Below are 22,955 nucleotides of genomic sequence, written 5' to 3' on the forward strand. Positions count from 1 at the left end.
GCTTGGGAATCTATCTGATAATTGAAGCCGTGCGTCGGGTGGACGGTCGGTTGTTCCGCCTCCAGCGATTGGGAGTAATGATACAGACTGCCTGTCGAGGCTTGCCGGCTGCTCCCTAGGGTGGGAACCCCTCTATGAACGTCTGTCTGTGTTGTGACGGGATTCGACAACACATAGGAACCGGTGCTGCCCTCAGCGATGGATGCTGAGGTCTGAATGTTGCCTTGCCGAAAGTTGGCTGGCGCGGCGGCCGAGGCTCTCGGGTTGATCGTCTTGTCCTCTATGTTGACAGTCGTCACACGAGATCCCAGAATTTCGTTGTGGTAGGCCTGTTTCGCTTCTTCGACTGACTAAGAACTTCACCATACGTGCTTCTGCACTTCACCAGCCGATACGGTCTTGTTGTGGCAGAACAGGACATTGGTTTACGGGAAGTCGCGACGTCTTCAGCTGGATGAATTGAGGCTTAGAGGTCTGATCAAGGGCGCCATAGGATAAGCATAGATCGAAGCGTTTTAGAAACGGCAGGGTTGGGCAGGTTCTGATGTGGGAACCAGTAGGGTAAGGTAGAAGAAGGTGCGGGCACCACGGATGATTAGGTAGAGGCGAGAACGACCATGCCCGTCTGAGGTAGTCTTGCTGGTGACCGAGGACGAGGGTGGCCTAAGCTAGTCTATATTCAGCGATGGATAGAAATATGAAAGAGTGTTGTATGGCAGAATTGAATAGGCCTATAGGCCATCACGAGTCTCTTGACAATGGAGATGGGTGTTTCAAGTCAGAGGCAGTCCGCTCTGAAGCTTACCATGTGGCCCATACCGGCTATGCCAGATGCATATTGAAGGGCCCATCATCTTGTGATGGTCGAGTGCAACGTGTGGTCCCTGGGGCTGTCATTGCGGCGGATCTGCCCTCGGCCAACCATGCTTTTTTACGCACGAGAAAGCTAGGCCAGAGCTTGTGGGAGGCCAATGACGCACAAAGCCATGCAAGCGTAAGCATAGCAGGCCGAGATGGAGTCAGAGCCCAAAAGGCATCAAACACTCCACATAGAGATGAACAGGCGTCCGGGAGGGAGAGCTTGAGAAGGTGAGGCGACCGGGGTTCGACTTAGTCAACCAACAGCGTGATCAAAGGCCGAACTCGAAGTAACGTCTCAGCCTCGCTGCGAAAATAGCAAATGGGAACGAGGTGCGCGTGGAGGCCGGTGCACATCACCGCGTGCTGATTTGACATCGCTTCCGCCCCAAATAATTTGCCAAAGCAATGGTATGCTAGATGTCGATCATTGAGACAGTTGCTTAGCTTGTAGCCTAGGACATCACCACTTCCAATTGGCGTAGAGAGCAGCAGGTGATGAAACAGAGCCAAGTCCTTGAGCCGGTTAGGCAGGTTTTGCCTGCGATTACTGCAGAACAAATAAAGCAGGCAGAAGGAATATTTGCTGCATCTTGGTTGATCAGTCGTCGTTTGCTGCCTCTCTGCCTGCAGCGCATCAAAATTCCCAAGACCATCGGTGCTTCGGGAGGCCGGTCCAACGGCCAAATTGGATTTTCCATGATGATTATTTATAGATGCTGTGGGGGGCACCTCGAATTTGCCAACGGTAAGAACGAGCTTCTCGAAGCAAGAGAAGCTCCTTTTGGCAAAGGTCAGGTCAAAGGTCGGCGAAATTTGATTCCGACGTCAGTGGCATATGGGCTTGCCTGAAATGTAGAAAAGCAATCATGGTCATGGTTGGCCGCGTGGCATCATTTGCGGGGTTGTATACGGGTGTGCTCGGCTGAGCTACCTATCAGCTTGCATCGTCTTTCCTTAGGTACTTGTAAATAAGGTCGTCGGTCATCTTTAACGGAAGTTTAGGCGAGAACAGAACGGAGACTTTCTTATCCGAGGGAGCAGAGTAGATTGTGCCGAACCCATCTGAAGTTGCCGTTTCTGTACGCTTGACAGGCAGAAAGGTCGATCCGGTAAACGAACGTAGCAATCGTTGAACGCACACGGGCACGTCCCAGAAAAGCAACGTGAACGCCTGTACAGTGGAAATTGGTGCTTAAAGCGCTTGCGACCCTTTTCCGGTACGTGACGGGACACCGAGTATAGCAGGCGCGATTGTGTCGTCCCCGTTGCGAGAACAACCATCGAGTCTTGCCACGGTGACGTTAGAAAGGTTGCGGGCTTGAGCGCTGCACTTACTCGAGGCCGAGCAGCTCTACCGTATGATTCTCTTCCTTCAAACTGTCATGTCGGAGCCATCGCATGATCCAGATGGGAAGAGCCCAATCATAACTCTACAAGAAGAAAGCTTCCCAGATGATTAGATCTCAGATTTCAAAAGCCAGATTCCGAGCATAGTATAGTGTTCGGTCGCGGATAACATGGCAGTGTCCCAATGTGGAAAAGCGCAACGGAATTGTTTCATCAAACTTGGGGTGAGGCTGCAAGGCAGTAATCACGGCAGAGCTCCTTCCTCAGTCAGTGAAGTGATCAAGACAATTTATAACCACTTCTTCTCTCACCACAATACCTACTTCAAGGTCTGCGTTAGGAATGGAATTCAAAGCACGCCAGACACAAGTCACATGCTATCGCTCTCACGCAGCTGCCATGAACCCAGATTGCTTTGAATGAGCGCGTGCAAGGTGGTCGGGTGATCCCGCCGTGTCATTGGTTGTTTAACTGAATACCGACAGCAGCCGCATTTCTCAAAACAGCGTCACTGCCCAAGATGAACACCTTGTTGCCTACGCTCAAAGCATACTAATTAATCTTCGCACAGTTTGGGTCGCTTGCTCAGCATCTCAATTTTCCACGCACACCGGATCCAGTCGTGCCACCAGCGTTATCAGCATGGCGAATTTTATGGAAGAGCTCTGGGGCAGCATTTTCACGCCTGGAACAACCCCCACCTTACTCGTTGCGACCAATGCTTCTTTCGCCGCTCTACAGTTCTTACTCCTAATACTCCTTCTGGCGACCTATAGCATTCACTTCTTGGTCCTATCGGTGTTGTCTGCGGCCTTATGGTATGCCATAAACTGGTTCGCTCGGGAACTACAAATCGAACATGCAAAAGCCGCAGCTAAGGAGAAGCAAAACCAACGAGACAAATCGCCTGAGCCTGGCAGCGATACAGAGACAGAAATAGATACCCCGTCGGCAGTACCTAAACTTGCAGACACTTCCAGTACCGCGACATCCGTTGCAAGCGGTCATCTACAGGCCGACGCTTTAGCTCCAACTGATGACCTGAGGCGAAGACGCAGTTTGGGAGACAGCTCTGGCTATGTCAGCACAGACTCAGAGTGGGAAAAGGTCAGTGAGGGCGGCAGCAAGATATGAAGACTACGCCGAGAGACAACCAATCTCGCAGGAGCATACGAATGATATTAGAGCAGCGTTCTCGCAGCTGATGTATTTACGCAAGGGCTAAGAAACTGTTTTGCACGTTTCCTGTAAGACCAGTCTTGCTGGCGCTGGCCTGACCTATCGTCATTTATGCGCCTTCTAGCGAAAAACGACAGAATACCCCATGGAGAAGAAAACAGCCCGACCTCATTCCAAATCATGTGAGAGACATATCGCTAAGCAAGGGCTTCGTAATTGTCATGGAGGGCAATCTATAAGCTGATCGGTCACGCTCGACACCGATCTCACGTCAGCCATGCCTAGAGCTTTGACTGCGTCCGACCTGCTCTAGTGGGTGGGATGCCCAAAACTATGTGCGCATCGTTCTCGCTTTCCACTTCTAGCGACTGCTTGTGAAGTGACTTCTTACCTTGCTCAACCCGCGATGATATCCATCTGTTCGCGATAACTTTGTCCAATGGGTCTCCGGTATTTCTCGCGTCAATCATGAGAAGAAGAGCGCAGACAAGCTCTTGTACCTGTTGCAATACATCCCGTCCTTGATACAGCACTTCTTCTGTGGCTGTGCTCGACAGCCAGGCCTTCAATGCATTCCATTGCCGTCGCACCAGATGCGCGCTGTCCGCAAGGTCCGTAGCAACAGCACCAACCAAGGCCTCAATCAGTCTATCCAAACTTGCAATCGCCTCCCCACCAGCACGACCCTTCACCACGCGCACAAAATCTTCACTCAAGATATTCGTCGTACCTTCCCATATAGAGTTCACGGCATTATCGCGGACAATTCTGGCAATATTCATCACGCCTCCATCCTCAAGGTTCTCGCAGTACCCTACGCCGCCCAAGCTCTCCATACACTCCCTCAAGCCCCAATTTGACCACAAGCTACACTCTGCTTTCATAACGGGCGTCAATATCCTCAGCAGTGAGTCCGCTTCTGTTTTGTCCTTCGGCAGCCACGACCCAGCTTTCGTGCCCTTGGCAGCACTTTCCCACCCAGACTCGGCAATACCCAGAAGTGCAACACCAAGAAACGCAAGATGTGTACAAGCTCGATATTTCACTGTCTCGCCTGCCATCCATCTGAGATGTTGCTTGTTCTCGGCAAGCACCTGCTCGCCTTTGATCTTTCGAACTTTGGCGTACGCCCGAGATACCGCGAGAGCTCTTCCCCAGCCGCCCACAGCACCACATGCCGTCCACAGTCTTGTTGCGTTCAGAATCGCACTGATCTTTTTGACGCCCTTGCCTTCTTCGCCGATCAGCCAGCCCCTCATACCTTTGATTTCCAGCTCTGCAGTCGGCAAACCCTTCGTGCCCAGTTTGTTCTTCAACCTTGAGATCCGTATGCCGTTCATGAAACTGACTTTGCTGCCATCAGACATGATCTTTGTGCGCCTCATAGGTGCATAAAATGCGCTCAACCCTTTCGATGTCTGCGCAAGAAGCACAACCATATCTGCATCGGTGGCACTGCTAAACCACTTGAACCCATCGATGATGTAGGGGCCAAGCGGCATGCCGACACCATCTGTCTCTGCACCACCGAACGCTGCCTTCTCTGCTGCGAGCTCTTCCGTCGATCCTAATCGAGCTAATGTCTCAGTCCGGGAGACATCTGAACCACCGGGACGTTCGGTCATCCATTGGCCTGAGGTCCATGCGTAGCTAGGGTCGAAAGAAACGAGCCTATCATAAGCTCCCTGCAGCACCTTCCTCAGCATCTCCGGATCCTGCCCCGCGGTCGACGAATTCGCTGAAGCGGACAAGTGCTTAGACAGCAGGATCGCAGCGCCATCGGACATAGCAGCGGGGCATGAAACTGAAGCACAGCTAGGAGACCAGAGGTGGGCGAGAGCAAACTGGTGAATACGACGGTTGTATTCGCCTGCTTCGGGGACACTTCGATAGGCATGAGCCACGATTCCGGATTTGGTCTGGATGTCCTTTAGGCCTCTCCATCCTTCGCTTGTGTGGAGCGCGTTAGTGTTGTTGACTTCGCCGAAGGTGTTGAGGGGGTGGAGGGTTGGGTGGTTGGTTTCGCAGTCGACCATTAATCTTAACGTAGTTGGGTCGAGACATGTTCGGGCGAAGTCGTGGATGGATTGGTCGAGGGCTGTTGGTAATGGGTTGGGTAGATAGAGTTTTAGTATGTTTGTGAGCACAGCGTCGTCAGAGGGTAGAGGGCCAGTCTGTGCATTTCCTTGCTGGTTCTGCGAGGTGTATGCTGGTGGTATGATGGGATATGTTTGGAAGAAGCCGGCTGTGGCTGAAGATGGTTGTCGTTCTGGTTTTGCTGCCATGCTTGTAGCCTGAATTAGCTTTATGTTATTGTGTCAGTAGTAAGCATGGTTCAAGTATCTGCCTCAGTCCGGGCCAACGTGTTGGTCATCGACCATCTCGAGTTTGGTTGACTCAACCGACAGCTGCCGTTTAAAACATACCAGCTTCGCTTCAATTGGCTGAGATGGTGAAGCCTCGGCTCAGAGATGAGAGATTCCGCGTGCCAAGTTTGCGCCAAGCTCTTACGGGAGCAGGGGAGATAGACGGCCGGCTTGACGCGTTGGATCTACCACATTGCATGAGTGCGTCGTGCCGTCCTTTTCACATTGAATATATGACAAAACTTCAAGAGTATCAAGCTGCTTCGACGAAGCCCCCTCAGATCTTGCAGCGTCACGACTTGTGGTGACAGGTCGATAACAACGGCCCATCTGCTATCAGCTTTGCGTCGCAGGAGACGCCGTCCACTATGCGGCCGATACGCTTGCAACACATTGTCTTCGCGCCTCACTCGCAGCTATGATACAGCATTTGCTTGCTCATGGTCAAGAATGGAATATGAAGAGGGGCCTTCCTTCTGTTGGGCAACCGCTTTATTGCATCACTTGTTTCCGCTTGTGATGGCACATTGCGAGGAACAGCTCTGACCTCGGCGATGGCTACCTTCCAAATGACACAATTATCTGCCCGCTTAGGACACTCGCTTAAGCCCGATCACAATGATGACTTTCAGATACGTTGTGGTGATTCTTCCTGGCATGTCAAGAAATCGATCATCTGCCCAGCTTCGAAGTATTTTGAGAGACTTTGCAGACTTGTGAGTTGAAGTCGGTGCTAACGATAGTTGCGTGCTGACCGCTATTACAGGAACCATGGAGAGCAACAGAGACATTCTCTTACACCCGACCTGGGGTTATGGAGGCAACCCTTGGCTATATCTACAGCGCCAACTACGACCCTGCTATTAGTCGGTCTTATTGCAATATAAGCAACCTGGAATTCCATGTGGATGTCTACAAATTAGCCTGTATGCTCGAGATCCCAGAGCTTCCCGACCTGGCGAAGAGCAGCTGCACAGCTATTCTTGGCGATGAGCACTTTCTCTATATAGCCGCGATTGCAGTACTGGATCTTGTGCTCAGCATGCACTATGATCCAAACCACGATCCCTGGCTGAGGTCTGCAGCGCTCAAGCTTGCCGCTCGCTGCCGTGCTTGCGAAGACTTTCACGTTCTCGATTCGTTGTTGACAGTTTTGGATCACTCTGCATGGCGCAAGGCGAAGGACCACGAAAACTTCTTGGCGGAGATGCGGCTTGTGGAGCGTGAACGGCTTCATGAAGTTGGTCAGCTGCGCCGCGAAGTCGAAAGGCTGAACAGAGAGCTGAGCGAGAACAAGAACATCCCGCGCAATGATCGATGTACATGCCCATCGCGCCCGATCCAGGTCGTTAGCGGACCAAACGGCGCTTGCCAGCGCCTGGACGACCACACCGCCCTTGTCTCTTCGACCAGCTCTACGGAATCTGCTGACTTCGAGACAAGACCGGCCGAATTTCTTCAATTGGCGCTTCCAGATACCAAGCAGGAGACTAGGGCTATGAACAAGGCAGACCCAGACAAGGCTACCTTCTACTCGGTCGCTCCCGGTGCTTCGACTGGGACCATGAGACTGCAGGAAGTCCGACAGCATGAAATCTCTGGCTTGCAGATTGCTTGGAGATAGGATAGTGTGCTCATACAGAAGCTGAGTACCAGGAGTCTATAGGGAAATTACAAGCCTTGATCGACAGACTTGACGACTGGGACAATGATGAGAGGAATACGTGTCCGTCGCAATGGCATCACTCGATATCCGCAACACAGCACACTGCCAGTCTAGGGCTAGACCAGCCTTCTGACTACGCAATTGCATAGCCGGGACTACATCAGACTATGTCAGGACCTGCTTTATTGTTTCTACCTTTATCTCTTCCTCCTCGCAAAACCAGTATCCTTTCTACTGTCCCAATCCATCAAACTCAACCACAAACCCTGACCACCCTGATACAAGACCACAATCAAAGACTAATTACGAGTCAGCTAAAAGACAAAGCATTGCCAGACGCTGACATTAGACAGATACTTACCAAAAACGCAAACATGCCTCCTCCCTTCGAGACTGTCGTGGCAAAGCCAACACCCAAGCTAAAGCCAAAGAAGAAAGCAGGCGAACCCCAGGTCGAAGTCTTCGATAACGCCACTGTCAGAGCGCATCACGAAGCACTTAGAAAGGAGTTGGCGATGGAGGCATTGCAGAGGGAGCGAATCAAGAAGGCAGCAGTCGGGAAGAAGCCAGCAACCAAAACCACACCAACAAAGAAGACACCAGAGAAGGAGAAGAAGAACACCCCAGCCAAGAACCACACTAATAACAACCACAACCCTGTTAAAGCTACTGCCAACTCAGATATCACTGCCAACACTACCACCACAGCTGCTCTCACTACTGCTGCTACTACTGCTCCTGCTCCCAAGGCTCCCGACGAGCCCCTCACCCCCACCATGAAAGCCAAGATGCAAAACATCAAAGACACCATGGCTCAACGAAAAGCTGCCAAAGTTACTGCTAGCACTCGTGTTGCTAACGCTGCTGCCACTGGTCTCGGTGCTGAGCACGAAGACGAAGAGTTCGAGGTTATTGACTATGCAAAGACCGACGAAGACGAGACTGACGGCTTTGTGATGGTGGATGGTGGTGATGGTGGATGGTGGTGATGGTGGATGGTGGTGATGGTGGATGGTGGTGATGGTGTTGTTTGAACAAATATGGTTGGCACCTACTACCAGGGCAAATGACAGCCGAGTGACCCTGGTATGGCCAGACTTGGTGCCTTTTCTGTTCGACACGTGCGATCATTACAGAACAACCCTACCCAAGCAAGTACTTGAGCATGAGATAGAAAGCGGCGAGTATGTACGGTTAGGTCGCGGTTCAATGACAGAAGAATATGAGTGAAGAAAGCAAGCAATAGCAGCGTCGAGGCTTCTTATCCTATGTGCGGGTCGGCCAGCAAGCTACCTATACACCAAACAATCCAATGAATGCATACCAATCTTCAATCATCATCCCTCATCTCCATCATGTATCATGTATCATTCATCACATCATACCCACCCACACCCCATCAACCATACCCAAACATCCCCCCTACACCACCCCCGTAACCCTCCTAACCGTCCTCCTCGCCCCCTCCCCAAGCACCATAATCTTCCCCTCACTCTCCAACCCCCTAATCGCCTCCCCAAACTCCACCCCCTCAACCTCCGCCGTCGCCCCCTCACTAACCGCCCTATACAACTCCGCGTACCTCACCGTCCCACCACCCCTAACATCCTCATTTCCATCCAATCCCATAAGGATACTCCTCTTCAACTGCTCTTTCCTGCGCCTCTCACTTGCGCCACCGCCTTCACTCAGCAGTCCCATGTCGATCAGACCGGTTCGTGCGTCGGTGGCGGAGGCTTTAATGGCGCTCTTGATCAGGCGGACGGCCTCAGACACATCACTTTCTTCGACCGTGGGACTCAACCGCATCTTGGCGTGCGCTTCGCTGAGTCGAATCATGGACTCGAGTTGACGCGTCGTGGCGGTGATTCGACGGTCGGAGGCCTGAAGGCTATTCCCCAAGTTTCGCATTGAAACGTATGCTTCCGTTAGGGCATTGGCGGCGGGTTGTGTGAGGGCTGGGTGGCATGTGCTGCGGGCGTGGGAGATGTAGAGGGTTAGAAACTCGATTGGCTGGGATGTGTTAGTATAGTTTTGAGGTTGAGGGGGAGTCAGCAGCTTACTAAGATTTCTTCGCGACTGGCGTTTTCGGGGGTGTCTTCGAGGTACATTCCTACTAGATGCTTTGCTAGTCTCCGGTCGTTGGCTTCGTCGATGCGGTCGAGTACGAGGTACACGAGATCGAATCTTGACAGGAGTGTTGGGGGTAGATCGATGTTTTGTGGCACTGGTAGGTTCGGGTTGTATTTACTTCCGATGGGATTCGCAGACGCTAGGATACTCGTGCGGGCATTGAGAGTTGTGATGATGCCTGCTTTGGCGATACTCACAGTCTGCTGCTCCATCACTTCATGTAGGACTGATCTCGTGCTTTCGCTCATTTTGTCGAACTCGTCGATACAGCAGACACCACCGTCTGACAAAACGAGAGCACCCGATTCGAGCACCAACTGGCGTGACTCGGGGTCACGGGTGACGTAGGCCGTCAGACCGACTGCTGAAGAACCTTTGCCAGAGGTATACACGCCTCGAGGTGCGATCTTATGTACGTACTGAAGGAGCTGAGATTTCGCAGTAGAAGGGTCACCGCATAACAGAACGTTGATATCACCTCTGTACTTTGGACTGCCGCCTTTTTCGAAAGACTTATTCGTACCACCGAAGAGCTGAAGAAGGATACCTTTCTTGACATCGTCCATTTCAGAGATGCTAGGTGCGAGACTTCGTGCGAGTAATTCGTACACATCCGGACGGTTCGAGATCTCTTCAATTCTTGCTTGCTCCTCTGCGCTGATCTTTCGTACCTGCTCAGTGCTTCCTGCTACTTGCTCTGATAATTCTTGCTCGATTGTGCTGACATCTATGCCCAGCTTGCGCTTGTCGACTTTCTGGATATGCAGCACATCGATATATGTCTTGAAGAGTGATTTGATGGTACGCTGTCGTGGGTTTATGCGAACAGGATTGCTCCTGAAGATACCAGTGACCTCAATTCGATCACCTGCCTTACATACGTCGACAAGCTCGTCATAGGCGCACAGTGACACGCTATGCGGAGTCTGACCATCTGGCACCGAATCTGGCGTCTCTTGCAATTTGATGACTTGCTTATCTGCAAAGTTGCATCTGTTGTGTACGATTTGCATACTGTCTTTCGATTCGCATGCCGGTCTGGGACACTTGACCGGTTCTGCAATCTTGCCTCTGTCTATACCGACCAGTAGGGCATGGTTGCACACAGTACACTTGAAGAAGGCTTCTTTCATGTCAGGAATCACTGGCGTTGTCCTGATCACCAAGCCTTTCACCGAGACCAGTTTGTCCATATCTGACGGGTCAAGGTCTCTCATGTTGACAGTCTTCTCCAGACCAAAGGGCAGAACTTTGTAGCTGTGCAATTCGACCTCTGTTGCCAGATCTGGCACCTCAGACGGTGCCGCCGGCGTCCCAGCGTCGGAGCTTGGATAAGGAGCCATTGAGCTCGAATGTCGCGATCTGTGTTGTGGTCGAACAGTTTTGGCTTTCTGCATCTCCTGCATCTGTCTCTTCGCAAGCTCAAGCATCACATCTTTCAGTGCTTGATCCATCAGAGGAATGATTTCTTGAGGGTAAGCATGCATCTGATGCCACAGCTTGAGTGTGGCAGGATACGCTTTCAGGTTTCTCGCGTCCAGGTTCAAGCCTGTCAAACCCATCTTCCGAAGGTCATTCAGCATGTTGACGTACTCTTTCTCGTTTGCTCGGTCAATGGCTCGAGTCTCATCTTCTGACATACCATCGGCCCACATCCTGTATTTTGGTGTGTAGTTATAGAGGAAAGTCTTGAAGGCTGCCATAGAGTCAGTTATGGAGATGTTCGTTCCCCAGATGACTCTTGTAGAGCCCCCTCCAAGCATATCTGCGTCAGACGTATCGGGGTTTGCATTCGAGAAGGTCGCTTCCGAGGCCGGCTCGGAATCTCTGACTGGCAATCCATTTTCACCGACGAACACTCTTCTTCTGTTGGCGGCCGCGCCAGCGAAGTTGTCCGAGTGTATGTCTCCTCTTCTCGACGAAATTCTCTCCCCATCTGATCTCAAGAAAAGGCCACTGCTGCTTGATGGTGCGTCTGTTCGTCCTTGCCTAGATCTAGCAGGGCTCGAGCTAGGGTCATACCGCAAAGGCGAAGAGTCTAGATAGATTTAGTACTGGCACAGTTTGGGATTGCGAGGGAATTTACCAGTCACATTCTGTGTTCTTGTTGCCTTAGGTGTTGTTTCGCCATCTTCTGCAACCGACGGCTGTTTGGGAGGAGAGCTGATGATGAAGTCGCCATTTGCCGGCTGGCTGCGCCGTGGTGTCGAATTTGCTGGTGAAGATCTGTAGAATAATGGTGAGGAGGACGCTGCTACATTGTCGGATGGAGGTTGTCTGGGCTGCGGTGTACTGCGATTTGCTCTGGAAGGAGTTGAGGCTACAGAGCCGCGACCGCTTCTAGCGGTCCTACGAGAAGATGGCGTCGACATGTTGTTTGTTCTGCTGAGTATGCCAAATGCAACGAGGAAAGTGAACTTCGCGCTCAAATCGAGGGGATCAACACGATACTACCACGCTACGCGTGAGACGCGTAAAGTGGTCAGGGGTAGCAATCGGCATACAATGGCTTGGAAGGGCAGGTTAGCCGGGGCTGGGAGACTTCCTTGAGTTCCGACCATTGCATTCTGGCCATCACCCAATTCATAGAGCTCTGTATACCAGACTCACAAATTCACAAGATGAATGGCGAGGTCCTCACACCTCGAATATATGGGCTTTGAAACATCTTTCATGATAGGCCATCCTTGCTTCGTCACTACTCTAATGTACTCTTTCCTTCTATCGAAGAGTCTACCAACAGCAGCCATCTATGAGTGTTCTTTTCGATCTTTCTGCAGCCTTATGCATATGTCTGTTATGCTTGCCAGAAATGTCCTTGTCTTCGTACCGTATTCGGCCATCTGACAATCCATCAAGCTCCTTCCAAATCGTGGCGTCGAAAGTCTTCTGGCTACAGAATGGTTAGTCCAGTCTTAACGATAGCGTGGCCTACCTACCTGGTACAAGGTGTCTTTGTCTCCACCGGCAGTAACGATGTACCCATACGAGTACGTGCAGCAGATGACAAGAGCAGGGGCGATGCAATTGTTGGGATCCGCGCCAGTGTTGGTATCCCGACCTATCACGAGCTTGTCAGCATACATACTTGACCCTGTACTGCCTGGGTTGGCAACTAACATGCGTAGCCTGGGTATTTGACGTTCTCTGGAGTGACCAACAACCAGTCGTTTCTGCAACAGGTCGAGACGGTCATGTTGCCAGTGTTGCAGGTAGGGGTCGGATGAATATTGTCTATGGTTGACGCAATGAAGGGTGTGGCGCTTGCTACTCCGAAGAGTACTGGGAGAAAGGTGTGTAACAGCATGTTGAGGTCTATTGGACGGTCTATCTGGAATGGAAGAGAAATATAAGTGTGAGCGACAAGTTGTGCTTCGAGAAAATAGCCAAGAAAATTTATCGACGGCAGCGGCCGGCATAAGTTCGACGAGAGCAGACCAGAAGGAAAAGTGAAGACACGATGAGTGACGATCGTGAGCCTAATCTGAACAGTGAAAGTGAAATCGTGCACCTACTTTGCAGGCCCGGTACAGACTTGATGTTCCCCTCCGCTTGAATCACCTGAAAGCCGGCTTTTCCAAAATACTGACCTCTTCAGATCTACAGCTCCATCTGTATCCTCGAAACACAGAACCACGGGTCAATCAACATATCAGATCTGATCGACATGGACGCAACTCAGCTCCAACACCTATCAGTTGTCCTTACACATCTCAACGATGCCACTGTCGACTGGGCAGAAGTCGCCAAAGAACGTGGTATCAGTCGCAAAGACAACGCACTTACTAGCTTCAAGCAACTGATAAAGAAGCACGGCCTAGAGTACACCAACAATAAATTCAACGCTATCGCTGGCTTCGATGCCTCAGCGGATGGCGCAGCTGGAGGTACTCCTAAGGTGAAGAAGGCAAGAACTCCTCGCAAGCGCAAGTCAGAAGACGAGGATGGCGACGATAAGCAAGAGAAAGCATCTGCAACTAAGAAGCAAAAGGCAAAGAAGGCTGCAGAGGGTAATCTCAAGGAGGATAAAGAGGGTGATACTGAAGACGGCGTCAAGGATGAGAGCGACTGATTGTGGATGGCGAATGTAGCCATTTGACAAATCTCTCGAGGTCAGGTGAGTCAATCCTTATTGCTTGTACCATGTATCCCATCAGCTGACTGGTCCGTGGAGCTATATCTTCCGCGGTACGAAGTGTTAACACAACAATTGGCTTGATGGCGCACATTTCTCGGGCAGCACTAGAAGAAAGCTGGAGAGTTGTCATGGTTGATTAGACAGTACCAAGAGCAGGCTCGGCATCACAGGAAGGCTTCGGTTCTAGTCGCATCTAGAACATGGACATGGTCAGAAGAGAATGAATGAATCAATATGCAGTACCAGGGCAACCATCAATGCTGCTTGTGGTTGACACTCTCACTGTTTTGATCTGCTATTCATGCTCTCTTGATGCTCCCATTGAGCTTCGGTCTATTCACAGTGTCAGTGCGCCTTACAACATATACCGAGCTTGCCTCAAGCCCGAGCAGGATCTTCAGCCATAGTCAAGGTCGTCTGGTCCAAGCCAGGAAGTGCGGTTGAAGGCTTCCGGTCCTCGTCGAGCTTCTCTCATATGGAGGAGGCTTGCAGCAACACGACTAGGGTCATGAGTCTCGACCTCTCCAAGGATCCCCACAGCTTTGATCTGTATTCTGTATCCACAGCTTTGATCTGCAATCTCTCCCAGCACATCGCGTGATCATGAGAACGAACCTGTTTACCCCAGGACGTCAAATCATATCCGCAGTACATCTCTGTGCGCGTGCATGCACGCACCGCCCAGCATCCGAGACTTCTCCAGACTCGCAAGGGTAAGCCCTGCCCAGAAGCTAGACAATATTAGGGGCAGATCAGGTGGAACGATCGCTCAAGAGTTCCGAGGATCAACGCTTACGACCCTCAAAACCGGACCTCAGAAGCCATGGTCGTCGTCTCGAGCCGTTGCTTTGTTATGAATTTGCCAAAGTTGGCCTTTTCTATGCCGCGTGATCAAGGAAAGTTCCACTGCACTACCACTAGTCTAGGTACTCCCAGCCACCGAAACTCCGCGTTTGAGGAGCTCTTGGAATTAATTTCGGACCTCTGCCGCCGACTTCTGAAAGCCGTGCTCATATGACCACCTCAAAGTGGACAGCCGCCCGATCACACTGGAAGGTCTAGGTCAATCAGCCTGTTTACTGTACATGATAGGCTGAGGCCAGCTCACAGTAGCATGCAACATACGGCTACTAATAATAATATGAAAGTGCTGCTGCCCAAGTTCGCTTTCATGAGACTTCTAATTCCTTTCTTTGGCCGCCTCATCTTTTCGGGGAACGTCCCTGACCGCTTCCACAGCCCCGGTGGACGCCAAGCTTGGACCCTGACCACACGCGACTGACCACGTCCACGGGTACCTGACACTAAGCGATCTGACCTGTCAGGGACGACAAACACGAAGATCAACCGAATCTGATACGACGTGGTTGGCTGCCTGTCACGACAAAGGACGGTCAGCTTGACCCTGAATGCGCGCGATACGTTCGACCCCCTGATGATCCTGTGTTGCTGCACAAGATGAGTTCTCTTTCGATCTTGCAGTCGTTCTTACCTTCCTACATTCTTCGCGCATTCAATCACTTCCAGTATTGACGACAATATCGCTTTGGCGACAGCTAGCACCGCTGCACAGAAGCACACGTCTCGCTGCGCGTCAACTCTCGAGTATGCAAGCGAAAGCCTGATATGCCTCGCCTATCCATCACAGTCACATCCCGCCTCAAGCACGACGCAGCATCAACCGGAATCTCCTATTCAGGCGATGACCAGTTTGCTGCAAACAATGGACCTTCGGAAGCCAGTCATCCTCCATGCGCGACATGTCCATCGCTACCATACTCCATAGTTTCCAGCAACAGCATCACACTACAGCAACCATCCAGAACCCATCAACCTCGCAACCATCCACGGAACCACCAACAAAACGCATCATTAACCACAACTCCCGAGCAACCACCCGGACCCTACCTCAACTAAGGTAACTTTCGCTAACCCAACTAGCGCGCGGGAGATTCACGGCCTTACCTGTTCCTTGCATACAACATCGGAACTCGGTCTCGGGAATCACTCGGACCTGCATCAGATACCCGATGTGTCAACCCGAACTGACGGATATCATAAAAGCCCATCCTGTCCAGCACGAGATTTTCAGCTAGGAAATCGATAGGGTGCCTGACGCGCGCCCCGGGCATGACATGCACATGCACCCTTACATGAGCCGTGAATCCATTACAACAGGGATATCACAGGATATTTTCAGTCACGATCCACAGAACGAAGAAGAACAAACATGCGTTCATCCCGAGGCTCTACAGTATCTGAGTTTCGCATTGCATGGCATGGCCACATGGCCATTCTTCAGCAACATAGAGGCATCTTCCTTCATACTGCCTGCCTGCTTACATCAAGAACGTCCACTACCAAAGCTTCATCGCATCTAGCAGTGCGCGCAATCTGGATCAGCCGAGTCGACCGGATCATAATGTCACCAGCAGGCCAGCCCAGAGGACACACGAAACTCCTGCTTCGTGGACAATACCAGCACCCTCAACATGACGATATGAGACACCTCCTATCGGCCGAATCTATCAGCAGACAAGAAACGCGCTCCCGTAAAGTCCATCACGACCCACAAACACGATCAGGATCCGAAGATACGGTACTCGAGTACATTGTTGGAATTTTCGTTCGGATCTCCACTGTATATGGATGGATCGATGTGGACCGATCAAAACAAACACAACACAGTACATAACCAACGGCTGGGTATACAGAACACTGGTATCCCGTTCGGCTGGTGCTGGGGCTGGTACTGGTGCTGGCTGGGAATGTTGTTGCTGGTCATCGATCATTTGGTATGCGAGGGGCGGGTTATTGCGGCGACCCTTCTCACCCTTTGTGGTGGTCTATGCTCATCTCAGTATGCCAACCACAAGTCAGGTTCGTTTCTCGACTTTTGATGCTTCAAGGTCATTATCAGACACGCAAGAAAAAATGAAGTGGTAGATTATAGAGGTAAGTCAGGATTGGTCTATGTACTGATGGTTCTCTAGGTCATGCACGCATCCCAGTCATCCATTTGAGCAGCGTTAGTCGCGCCCATGCATGTGCATCCGATCAATCATTTAAGTCACCAAGCACAACTACCACCTCAAGATCGTACGAGCCACTCATGCACTGCATCCTTTCCTGCCGGCTCTTGCAAAGGCACCGCTCAGCTCAGAGAGTCATCAATCCGTCACCAGGCCACAAGGCGAAGCGTCCTTCGTCTGGCCACAATGTGTCGTCAACCGAATACCCTCCAGAATTTGCAGCACTCTGCCTTGCGCAGACCAGTCAGCAATTGAGACTCGCACAACCACCACTTCGAAGAACGAAAACTTTTTGTCCCCCATCGACCGTTGCCACAAAATCCAAAATTCGATGAATAGCATAATCCGTTCAATCGTCCGTTTTCGACATCTCCGCGTGTCGATCGTCGATCATGGGATCATCCATGCCTGCGGCCCTCCGCTGGCAGAATGACTCCGTCGTCTATTACAAATGCATATTAAACTCCAAATAACACCTCGCCGGAATATTGAGAAGAGGTCTGTCCAAAGCCGAGAGACCAGAGAATAAACAATCGAAACAGCCACTCGTGGATGCATATGCGCGCTTCAAGAAATTGAGAAGCAGAGCATGCAAGCACAGTTCACTGGTGATATGAGGAAAGTGGGGCCAACCAAGGCTACTGTCCTCTGTTCGGTTAGTGTGGGTGTGGTTGCTTGTTCCACTCAACGTATGCTGGAGCTGAGTTTGTTTTTGTCGACGTGCCGTATCGATGGCACGCCTAGAATGGCTTGTGTCATTTTGGTCCCTAACCAAGAATGACCGTGGCCTGCGGTGCTTCCGCTAATAACGTTTGTGATGACGTTTGCTGATAGCGGTACCCAAATGAGGCAGGTGAGTTTGACCTTGAGTTCATGCATGAGCCCAAGAAAGATGATGGTGAAGAAGACCGCGACAGATTAGGGGTTGCAGTCTTGTACGACGACACTTCTGACGGGGGCGACAAGGTCTCAGTCTGCGAAGGACTTGAAGAACCTGAGGATTCTGCACTGCCAATGCTCACATCAGAAACAGATCGATCATCAGCAGCACCATCAGTCGACACGCTCATGGTCTTCTTCATAGGCGGAGTAGATTTCGCACTCCCAAACTGCGCCAACCATTAGCATCTCATTTCGTGATTATCGCCTCTTTCGACGTCCGAGGGGTACCTACAAAGCAGTACTTGTCCACGAGTTCCTGGTAGGACTGGGAGGAAAGTGATGGCTTCTCCGAGAATAGAGCGACTGGCTTTGATGTCACTGATGGAGCGGACACTGCAGGTGCAGATGACACAGCTGGCACATTGTGGACACCATTCTCGAGCTTTTCGGGTTTTTGAGACGCGCTCTTCGCAGGTACCACAGGAACATCGCGGAAAGACTGCTTTGTGTCGATGGCAGATAGTCCACTCTGCTCGCCAAGTACAGCATAGGCACTGTTCTTCGCAGCTGAGAGCGAAGAGTTGAAGTCATAACGAGTGGCAAACATAGGTGCAGCTGATTTGTTTCGTCGCGGCGCATCTGGCACCAGGTCCTGTTTTGACCGTGGACTCCTTAACTTGATTTTGGGCTCGCCAATGAGTGATGTTGGTGACTGAGCGAACACAACACCAAAGTTGCTGTCAAAGCCAGAGCCAAAGTCATCGAAAGAGACAGGCATGGACTTTGGTCGACCGGAAGAGGTAGGTGGCGACGGTCTGCTTCTAGGCAACGCGTTCAAAGGTCTGGTACCAAGCCCGCTTGGTTGTTGGGATGATGTCTTGACCTTAGCCTTCTTCGTGAAATCTACCTGGTAGTTGATCGAGTTGTTGCTGTCCCAGTATTCCTGGCCATTCACATTGTAGCGCACGCAGAAGAACAATGTCTTATTCTCGAGGTTGGCCTGGTCAGCGAGACTAATGCTGAATGTGAAGTGATCAAGGTTGTCAGCCGAGCTGGTTTTGCGCAAGTCGTTGCTGTACTCTGCGCCTACTTCAGACGTGGTTTTCCAGTAGTCGAGCGTGAATCGTGCAGTGACTTGTTTCTGGAAAGCGAGATTCTGTACTGCAACAGTGCCGATGAGGTGCTTCTTATCGGCTGACAAGAACACACGTTCTACATGTATAGGTAAAGCCTTGCGTTCATCCGACTGAGGAGGAAAGTTCGCAAGACGAATTTCCCACTCGTAGGATGGACCGCGAGACCTGATTCCAGATGGATCAGAGCCAAAGGGAAACTCACTTTCGCTCTCGTAGTTTTCTACGGGCGACGATCCTGCACTGACCGCTAACGGCCTGTCGACTTGAAGGAAGTGTCGGATATGCTCAAGCTGAGAATCGAAATGCACAGCTTTACCGTAGGTTGGAGTGCCTGGCATACTTGACGGCCGCCTCCGAGAATGGGGTCTCAAAGCAGGTTTGACAAGCTCGCCAGACTTCTTTCTGACCATGGGAGGCCTTCGAGCGCCGATACTATCACTCCCATCGGTGTCGGAATCAGCTCCTTGCGGTGAGAGCAGACCTGTCTCGAGTTGTGGTTGTGACTGTGCAGGGGTGACCTCGAAGATAATGTTCGAGTCTGTACTCGACCTCGAGTGCGAGATCTTTCTCTGTGAGCTCGATAGAGGTAACCGACTATCCTCGGCAGGCGAACAGCCCTCGGAGGCAGCTTTGTGGCCATTCTCCTGTGGTGGAGCTCGTGTGCGGGTAGGTGAACCAGAATGCCGTTCTTCTCTAAGACCTCTAATCGCAGCTTGAAGTTCAGCCAAATTTTCCTTCTCCAGCTCTCGGCTCCGTCCTCTGGTTTCTTCGTCGTCGCTATTGTGGGTTGACTCTGGAGGAGAGATGGTCATGCCCTGGGGTATTATGCCGTTTGTTCTTGGTGGGGGTGACTGCCGGAGACTACCATGAGGGTCAAAGGTAACGCCTCTCTGAACGTCGCTCATGACTTCCGGCAGCTCATTACCTGTAGGTGCTGAGGGACTCCGGCGATGTTTTGTCAGGTATGAAGACGATCCTGCTGACCTCGGTAACGATGGTCGCATATCAGTGGTTGGGAATGAGAACTCTGGATGGGCATTGTATTGTATGTATGAATGCGATCGACTGGGCGTGGGCGTTGATTGTTTCGAGCCAGCAGGTGAGAGCTGCGATGGAGGTGTGTAAGGCATTCGTGCGGTGATCTGGTGGGGATAACCAGAATCTATTATTGAGTAAGTCGAGAACTCATTGGGCTCGATATCGGCAGCGGGGGAAGAATAAATGGTCGACCACTGCAATTGCCAATGTCAGCTGAGCTCCGTGATTGTAACTGGCAAGTGCTTGCAGCTAGGAAAAGCTACTGAGAAAGCTATCGGATCTGATGACCTTGTATGTGCCTGCGCTGGCTGACAAATAACCTCGATTTTCTCTGTGCAGCGGGTGCCAGTGATATTGCTGCGGACGGTGACTTACGTAGAAATGTCGACAAGAATGATAATCTTGTGGATGGAAAAAACTCGAGCTGCTGAATCTCAAAATTTGGTTGTGGTAGAGAAATATCGGGATCGACTAGCAAGCGCGACTTCCACCACGGGATCTAATGATCGACCTGACTGGCGGTGCAACACGAACTCGATCGTCGTATTCAAAGGTATGAAGAGAATTCCCTCCGTGGTGTCTATTCTTTAGCGGAAGTTTGTTGTTCTTTGTCGTGCCTGCACAAATCCAACAGCTGCGGGCAAGTTGTACTGAAACAAAGGCGGCCACGAGGTTTTCCCACTTTTCGGACCACACCGGATGCTCTTTCCTTCCAAGATACCACTTCTTCCCTGTGATATTATCGATGGCACACAGAACGACAAGAGGTGAACAAGACTACAAAAGTGAGGATAGAAGAAACGGGATAGTGTGGAGGTAGAAGGTATGGAGGGCAAAGATGTTGGATGCAAGAGGTGAGAAACGCAGGCAAGTAGAGGTGAGTGTTGAGTCTAGACGACTCAAACTGGCCGCGCTAAGAATTGCAAGCGTGCGAAAATCAGGTCGAGGGAGCAGTCAAGCTGTGTGCGGGCTTGATCAGCGATGGAGATGAGATGAGCGCTGGGGCACCATTTGGTACGTGTGGTGGAGCCCGGACCTAGCATGCCGCATGAGCCACTTATCGCCTGCTGCGAACAACTTGCACCTAAAAAATTTAACACGGAGACGACATGGGTTACTCTGCAGCTAAAAAACTAGCTCAAAGTCACCATCTCACACCACGTCCGAAAACACTGCTGTGCTTCGTTGCTTAGTTTCCCTTACACATGAGCATGTAATTGTTCTGAGACCTGCTTCCACTTATCATTATTGCTTGATGTTCTTATCACTCAGGGAATATTATTCCGGTGCATTGCCATTACATTTACTAACGGAAGTCTCAATTTCGAAAGAGATACTTCGAAAAGTCTGAGGCCCTACAGATGAAGGCCTGACAGCTGTTGGTAGATATCCGCTGGGCACGCAATAACGTCAGGAGAGGAAATAGAGAGCAGCTTCATCATAGAATCATGATTTGTACACGACACAGCAGAAATCGTATTGGCGATTCTGTGCTCGCGAACACCGGCGACACGTGAAAAGCAACTATTCGCAACTCATGCGTGATAACAAACAATATTCGGCGTCCACCACTTCTCATCTATGTTCTATCTTTGCTTTTTCAGCATTGCCGGAGCAGCCTCAAGTTTCTCGTCATCATGAGTCAATAACAGTCCGCTCCTGATCCCGATCCATGATGTACAGTACAAGTATGACTGATACACGCCTGCGAGTAGCATACGCTTGTTGTGCTAAAAGAAGTCAGGTTATCTCCAATGGGGTTATACGAAGCCACGGTCCACAAGCGGGCATTCCACCCGGATGCAGGCGCTTCTCAGCTTAGCGAGCAGAGCACGAAATGTTGGTTGCGAGCTACCAAGTTGGACGGACAAGATGGACGACGTAGCCAAGGCAATGCTGCCATGATCAATGCTATCATCGTAAGAGCTCACTGATGCTGCTTGCCGCATGCTCGTCAGCTTGTGCCAGGTCTTGGATAGACAAAAAACTATCTTTACTCATACTGGAAGCGGCTAACATGTGAGGCGACCACGGGGAATGAGCGGCGGCCGTTGCTTCTTTAAGCCCGTGTGCTTCTCGCTTATTGGTTCTGCCTTGGCTCTTGTATGAACAAGCATGAGGTTCTTGTGTATCTTGTGGTATCTTTCTGTATGGCATGACCTGTCCGTACTGAGTCGCTTCAACATAAGCAGTCTTCATCCGCACATGTACGATGGAATGTGGTTGTTGTGGTCTAAGCGTCGATGGCGGGAGAGATTGTAATCTCCCAACCAACTTTCTGTCCGGAACCCGAAGAGCGCACGCAGCCAGATATATTGTCATTGTTATTGCTACTCTACACATATGTTTCAAAGGACCTTCGGCGTGTTCGGGCGTCCTGGGCTATTTGCCGGAGCTGACCTAAAGATTCTACCTTGCTCTATTCAAGGTACAAACAGTGAGATGCCTGGTTGCTGATGGTCTGTACCTGCACTGCCGTATTGCGCTAGCATGGTGCGGCAAAGCCTCCGTCGTGCCTTCCAAGGACGGACAGCTCAGAGGAATCGCATCCCAGTTCAGGATGCAGACGTAACGACTTTTAGTCACAAGACTTGTGCATGCATTGAGCATGCCCCATTCCATGCAGTCGTTACTCCTTCACTTTGTTAGGTATACCTACACATCTGGTTACCAGTTCGCTATCAATGCTCGTCGCGAGCGAGAGTGAACGACGGCATAGAGCAGCGACGTGATCATGAAACATATCCTCTCATACTCGTTGAGCAGACGTACTTGCAATCCTGGACATCGTGTCTGCACCAAGGCTCGAAACGCAGAACTTGTCCTGCGCCTACCGATGAAGCTTTTCCGGCTATGATAGTGCATCCAATTAGATCTTGAGCTGCTAGCGTGGCCCAAAACTTCCCAGATCCAATCTCGCAAAGCATGTGTGGCTTGATCTGGATTCCTCTCTTGAAGTTGCCCCGCATTTCGACGATTATGAGAAAGTCATGGACAGGTTCACCTCAAGCAACATGTACGGTGCACTAGCGAACTTCACAGCTACATGTCCCAGATCCAGGAAGTCGAATTCCGTCCAAGTGCTTGCAGGACAACCTAGCGGTTTTTCCAAGCACTACAAGCAGGGACCATTTCAGATCTCATGTTGATCGTTATCGGCAGCAAGCGCTGACCAAT

At 51.1% G+C, this 22,955-nt stretch overlaps 7 protein-coding genes across 7 annotated transcripts; 4 read left to right on the forward strand and 3 right to left on the reverse strand.

Annotated features, from left to right (window-relative positions):
• Nucleotides 1–2,850: 2,850 nt before the first annotated feature.
• Nucleotides 2,851–3,342, forward strand: PKR1 (SMK killer toxin resistance protein; the record flags this gene model as incomplete). The annotated part of the gene is made up of 1 exon (XM_064868554.1): nt 2,851–3,342. The coding sequence occupies one exon, from the start codon at nt 2,851–2,853 to the stop codon at nt 3,340–3,342; it is 492 nt and encodes a 163-aa protein (XP_064734051.1).
• Nucleotides 3,343–3,668: 326 nt separating this feature from the next.
• PMZ80_000101 (uncharacterized protein) lies at nt 3,669–5,672 on the reverse strand (the record flags this gene model as incomplete). Its single annotated transcript, XM_064868555.1, has 1 exon — nt 3,669–5,672. One exon carries the CDS (start codon nt 5,670–5,672, stop codon nt 3,669–3,671), a length of 2,004 nt encoding a protein of 667 aa, XP_064734052.1.
• Nucleotides 5,673–6,567: 895 nt separating this feature from the next.
• PMZ80_000102 (uncharacterized protein) lies at nt 6,568–7,377 on the forward strand (the record flags this gene model as incomplete). Its single annotated transcript, XM_064868556.1, has 1 exon — nt 6,568–7,377. The coding sequence occupies one exon, from the start codon at nt 6,568–6,570 to the stop codon at nt 7,375–7,377; it is 810 nt and encodes a 269-aa protein (XP_064734053.1).
• A 416-nt stretch (nt 7,378–7,793) lies between these two features.
• Nucleotides 7,794–8,408, forward strand: PMZ80_000103 (uncharacterized protein; the record flags this gene model as incomplete). Its single annotated transcript, XM_064868557.1, has 1 exon — nt 7,794–8,408. One exon carries the CDS (start codon nt 7,794–7,796, stop codon nt 8,406–8,408), a length of 615 nt encoding a protein of 204 aa, XP_064734054.1.
• Nucleotides 8,409–8,841: 433 nt separating this feature from the next.
• CDC54 (MCM DNA helicase complex subunit) lies at nt 8,842–11,924 on the reverse strand (the record flags this gene model as incomplete). Its single annotated transcript, XM_064868558.1, has 3 exons — nt 8,842–9,432; nt 9,483–11,590; nt 11,639–11,924. The coding sequence occupies 3 exons, from the start codon at nt 11,922–11,924 to the stop codon at nt 8,842–8,844; spliced, it is 2,985 nt and encodes a 994-aa protein (XP_064734055.1).
• Nucleotides 11,925–12,788: 864 nt separating this feature from the next.
• Nucleotides 12,789–13,624, forward strand: PMZ80_000105 (uncharacterized protein; the record flags this gene model as incomplete). Its single annotated transcript, XM_064868559.1, has 2 exons — nt 12,789–12,845; nt 13,151–13,624. 2 exons carry the CDS (start codon nt 12,789–12,791, stop codon nt 13,622–13,624), a joined length of 531 nt encoding a protein of 176 aa, XP_064734056.1.
• Nucleotides 13,625–17,775: 4,151 nt separating this feature from the next.
• PMZ80_000106 (uncharacterized protein) lies at nt 17,776–19,870 on the reverse strand (the record flags this gene model as incomplete). The annotated part of the gene is made up of 2 exons (XM_064868560.1): nt 17,776–17,831; nt 17,893–19,870. 2 exons carry the CDS (start codon nt 19,868–19,870, stop codon nt 17,776–17,778), a joined length of 2,034 nt encoding a protein of 677 aa, XP_064734057.1.
• Between the last annotated feature and the right edge of the window lie 3,085 nt (nt 19,871–22,955).

The sequence above is a fragment of the Knufia obscura genome (genome assembly GCF_036327395.1).
Source record: "Knufia obscura strain CCFEE 5817 isolate CBS 148926 chromosome Unknown scaffold_1, whole genome shotgun sequence".
In the NCBI taxonomy this organism is placed as follows: domain Eukaryota; kingdom Fungi; phylum Ascomycota; class Eurotiomycetes; order Chaetothyriales; family Trichomeriaceae; genus Knufia; species Knufia obscura.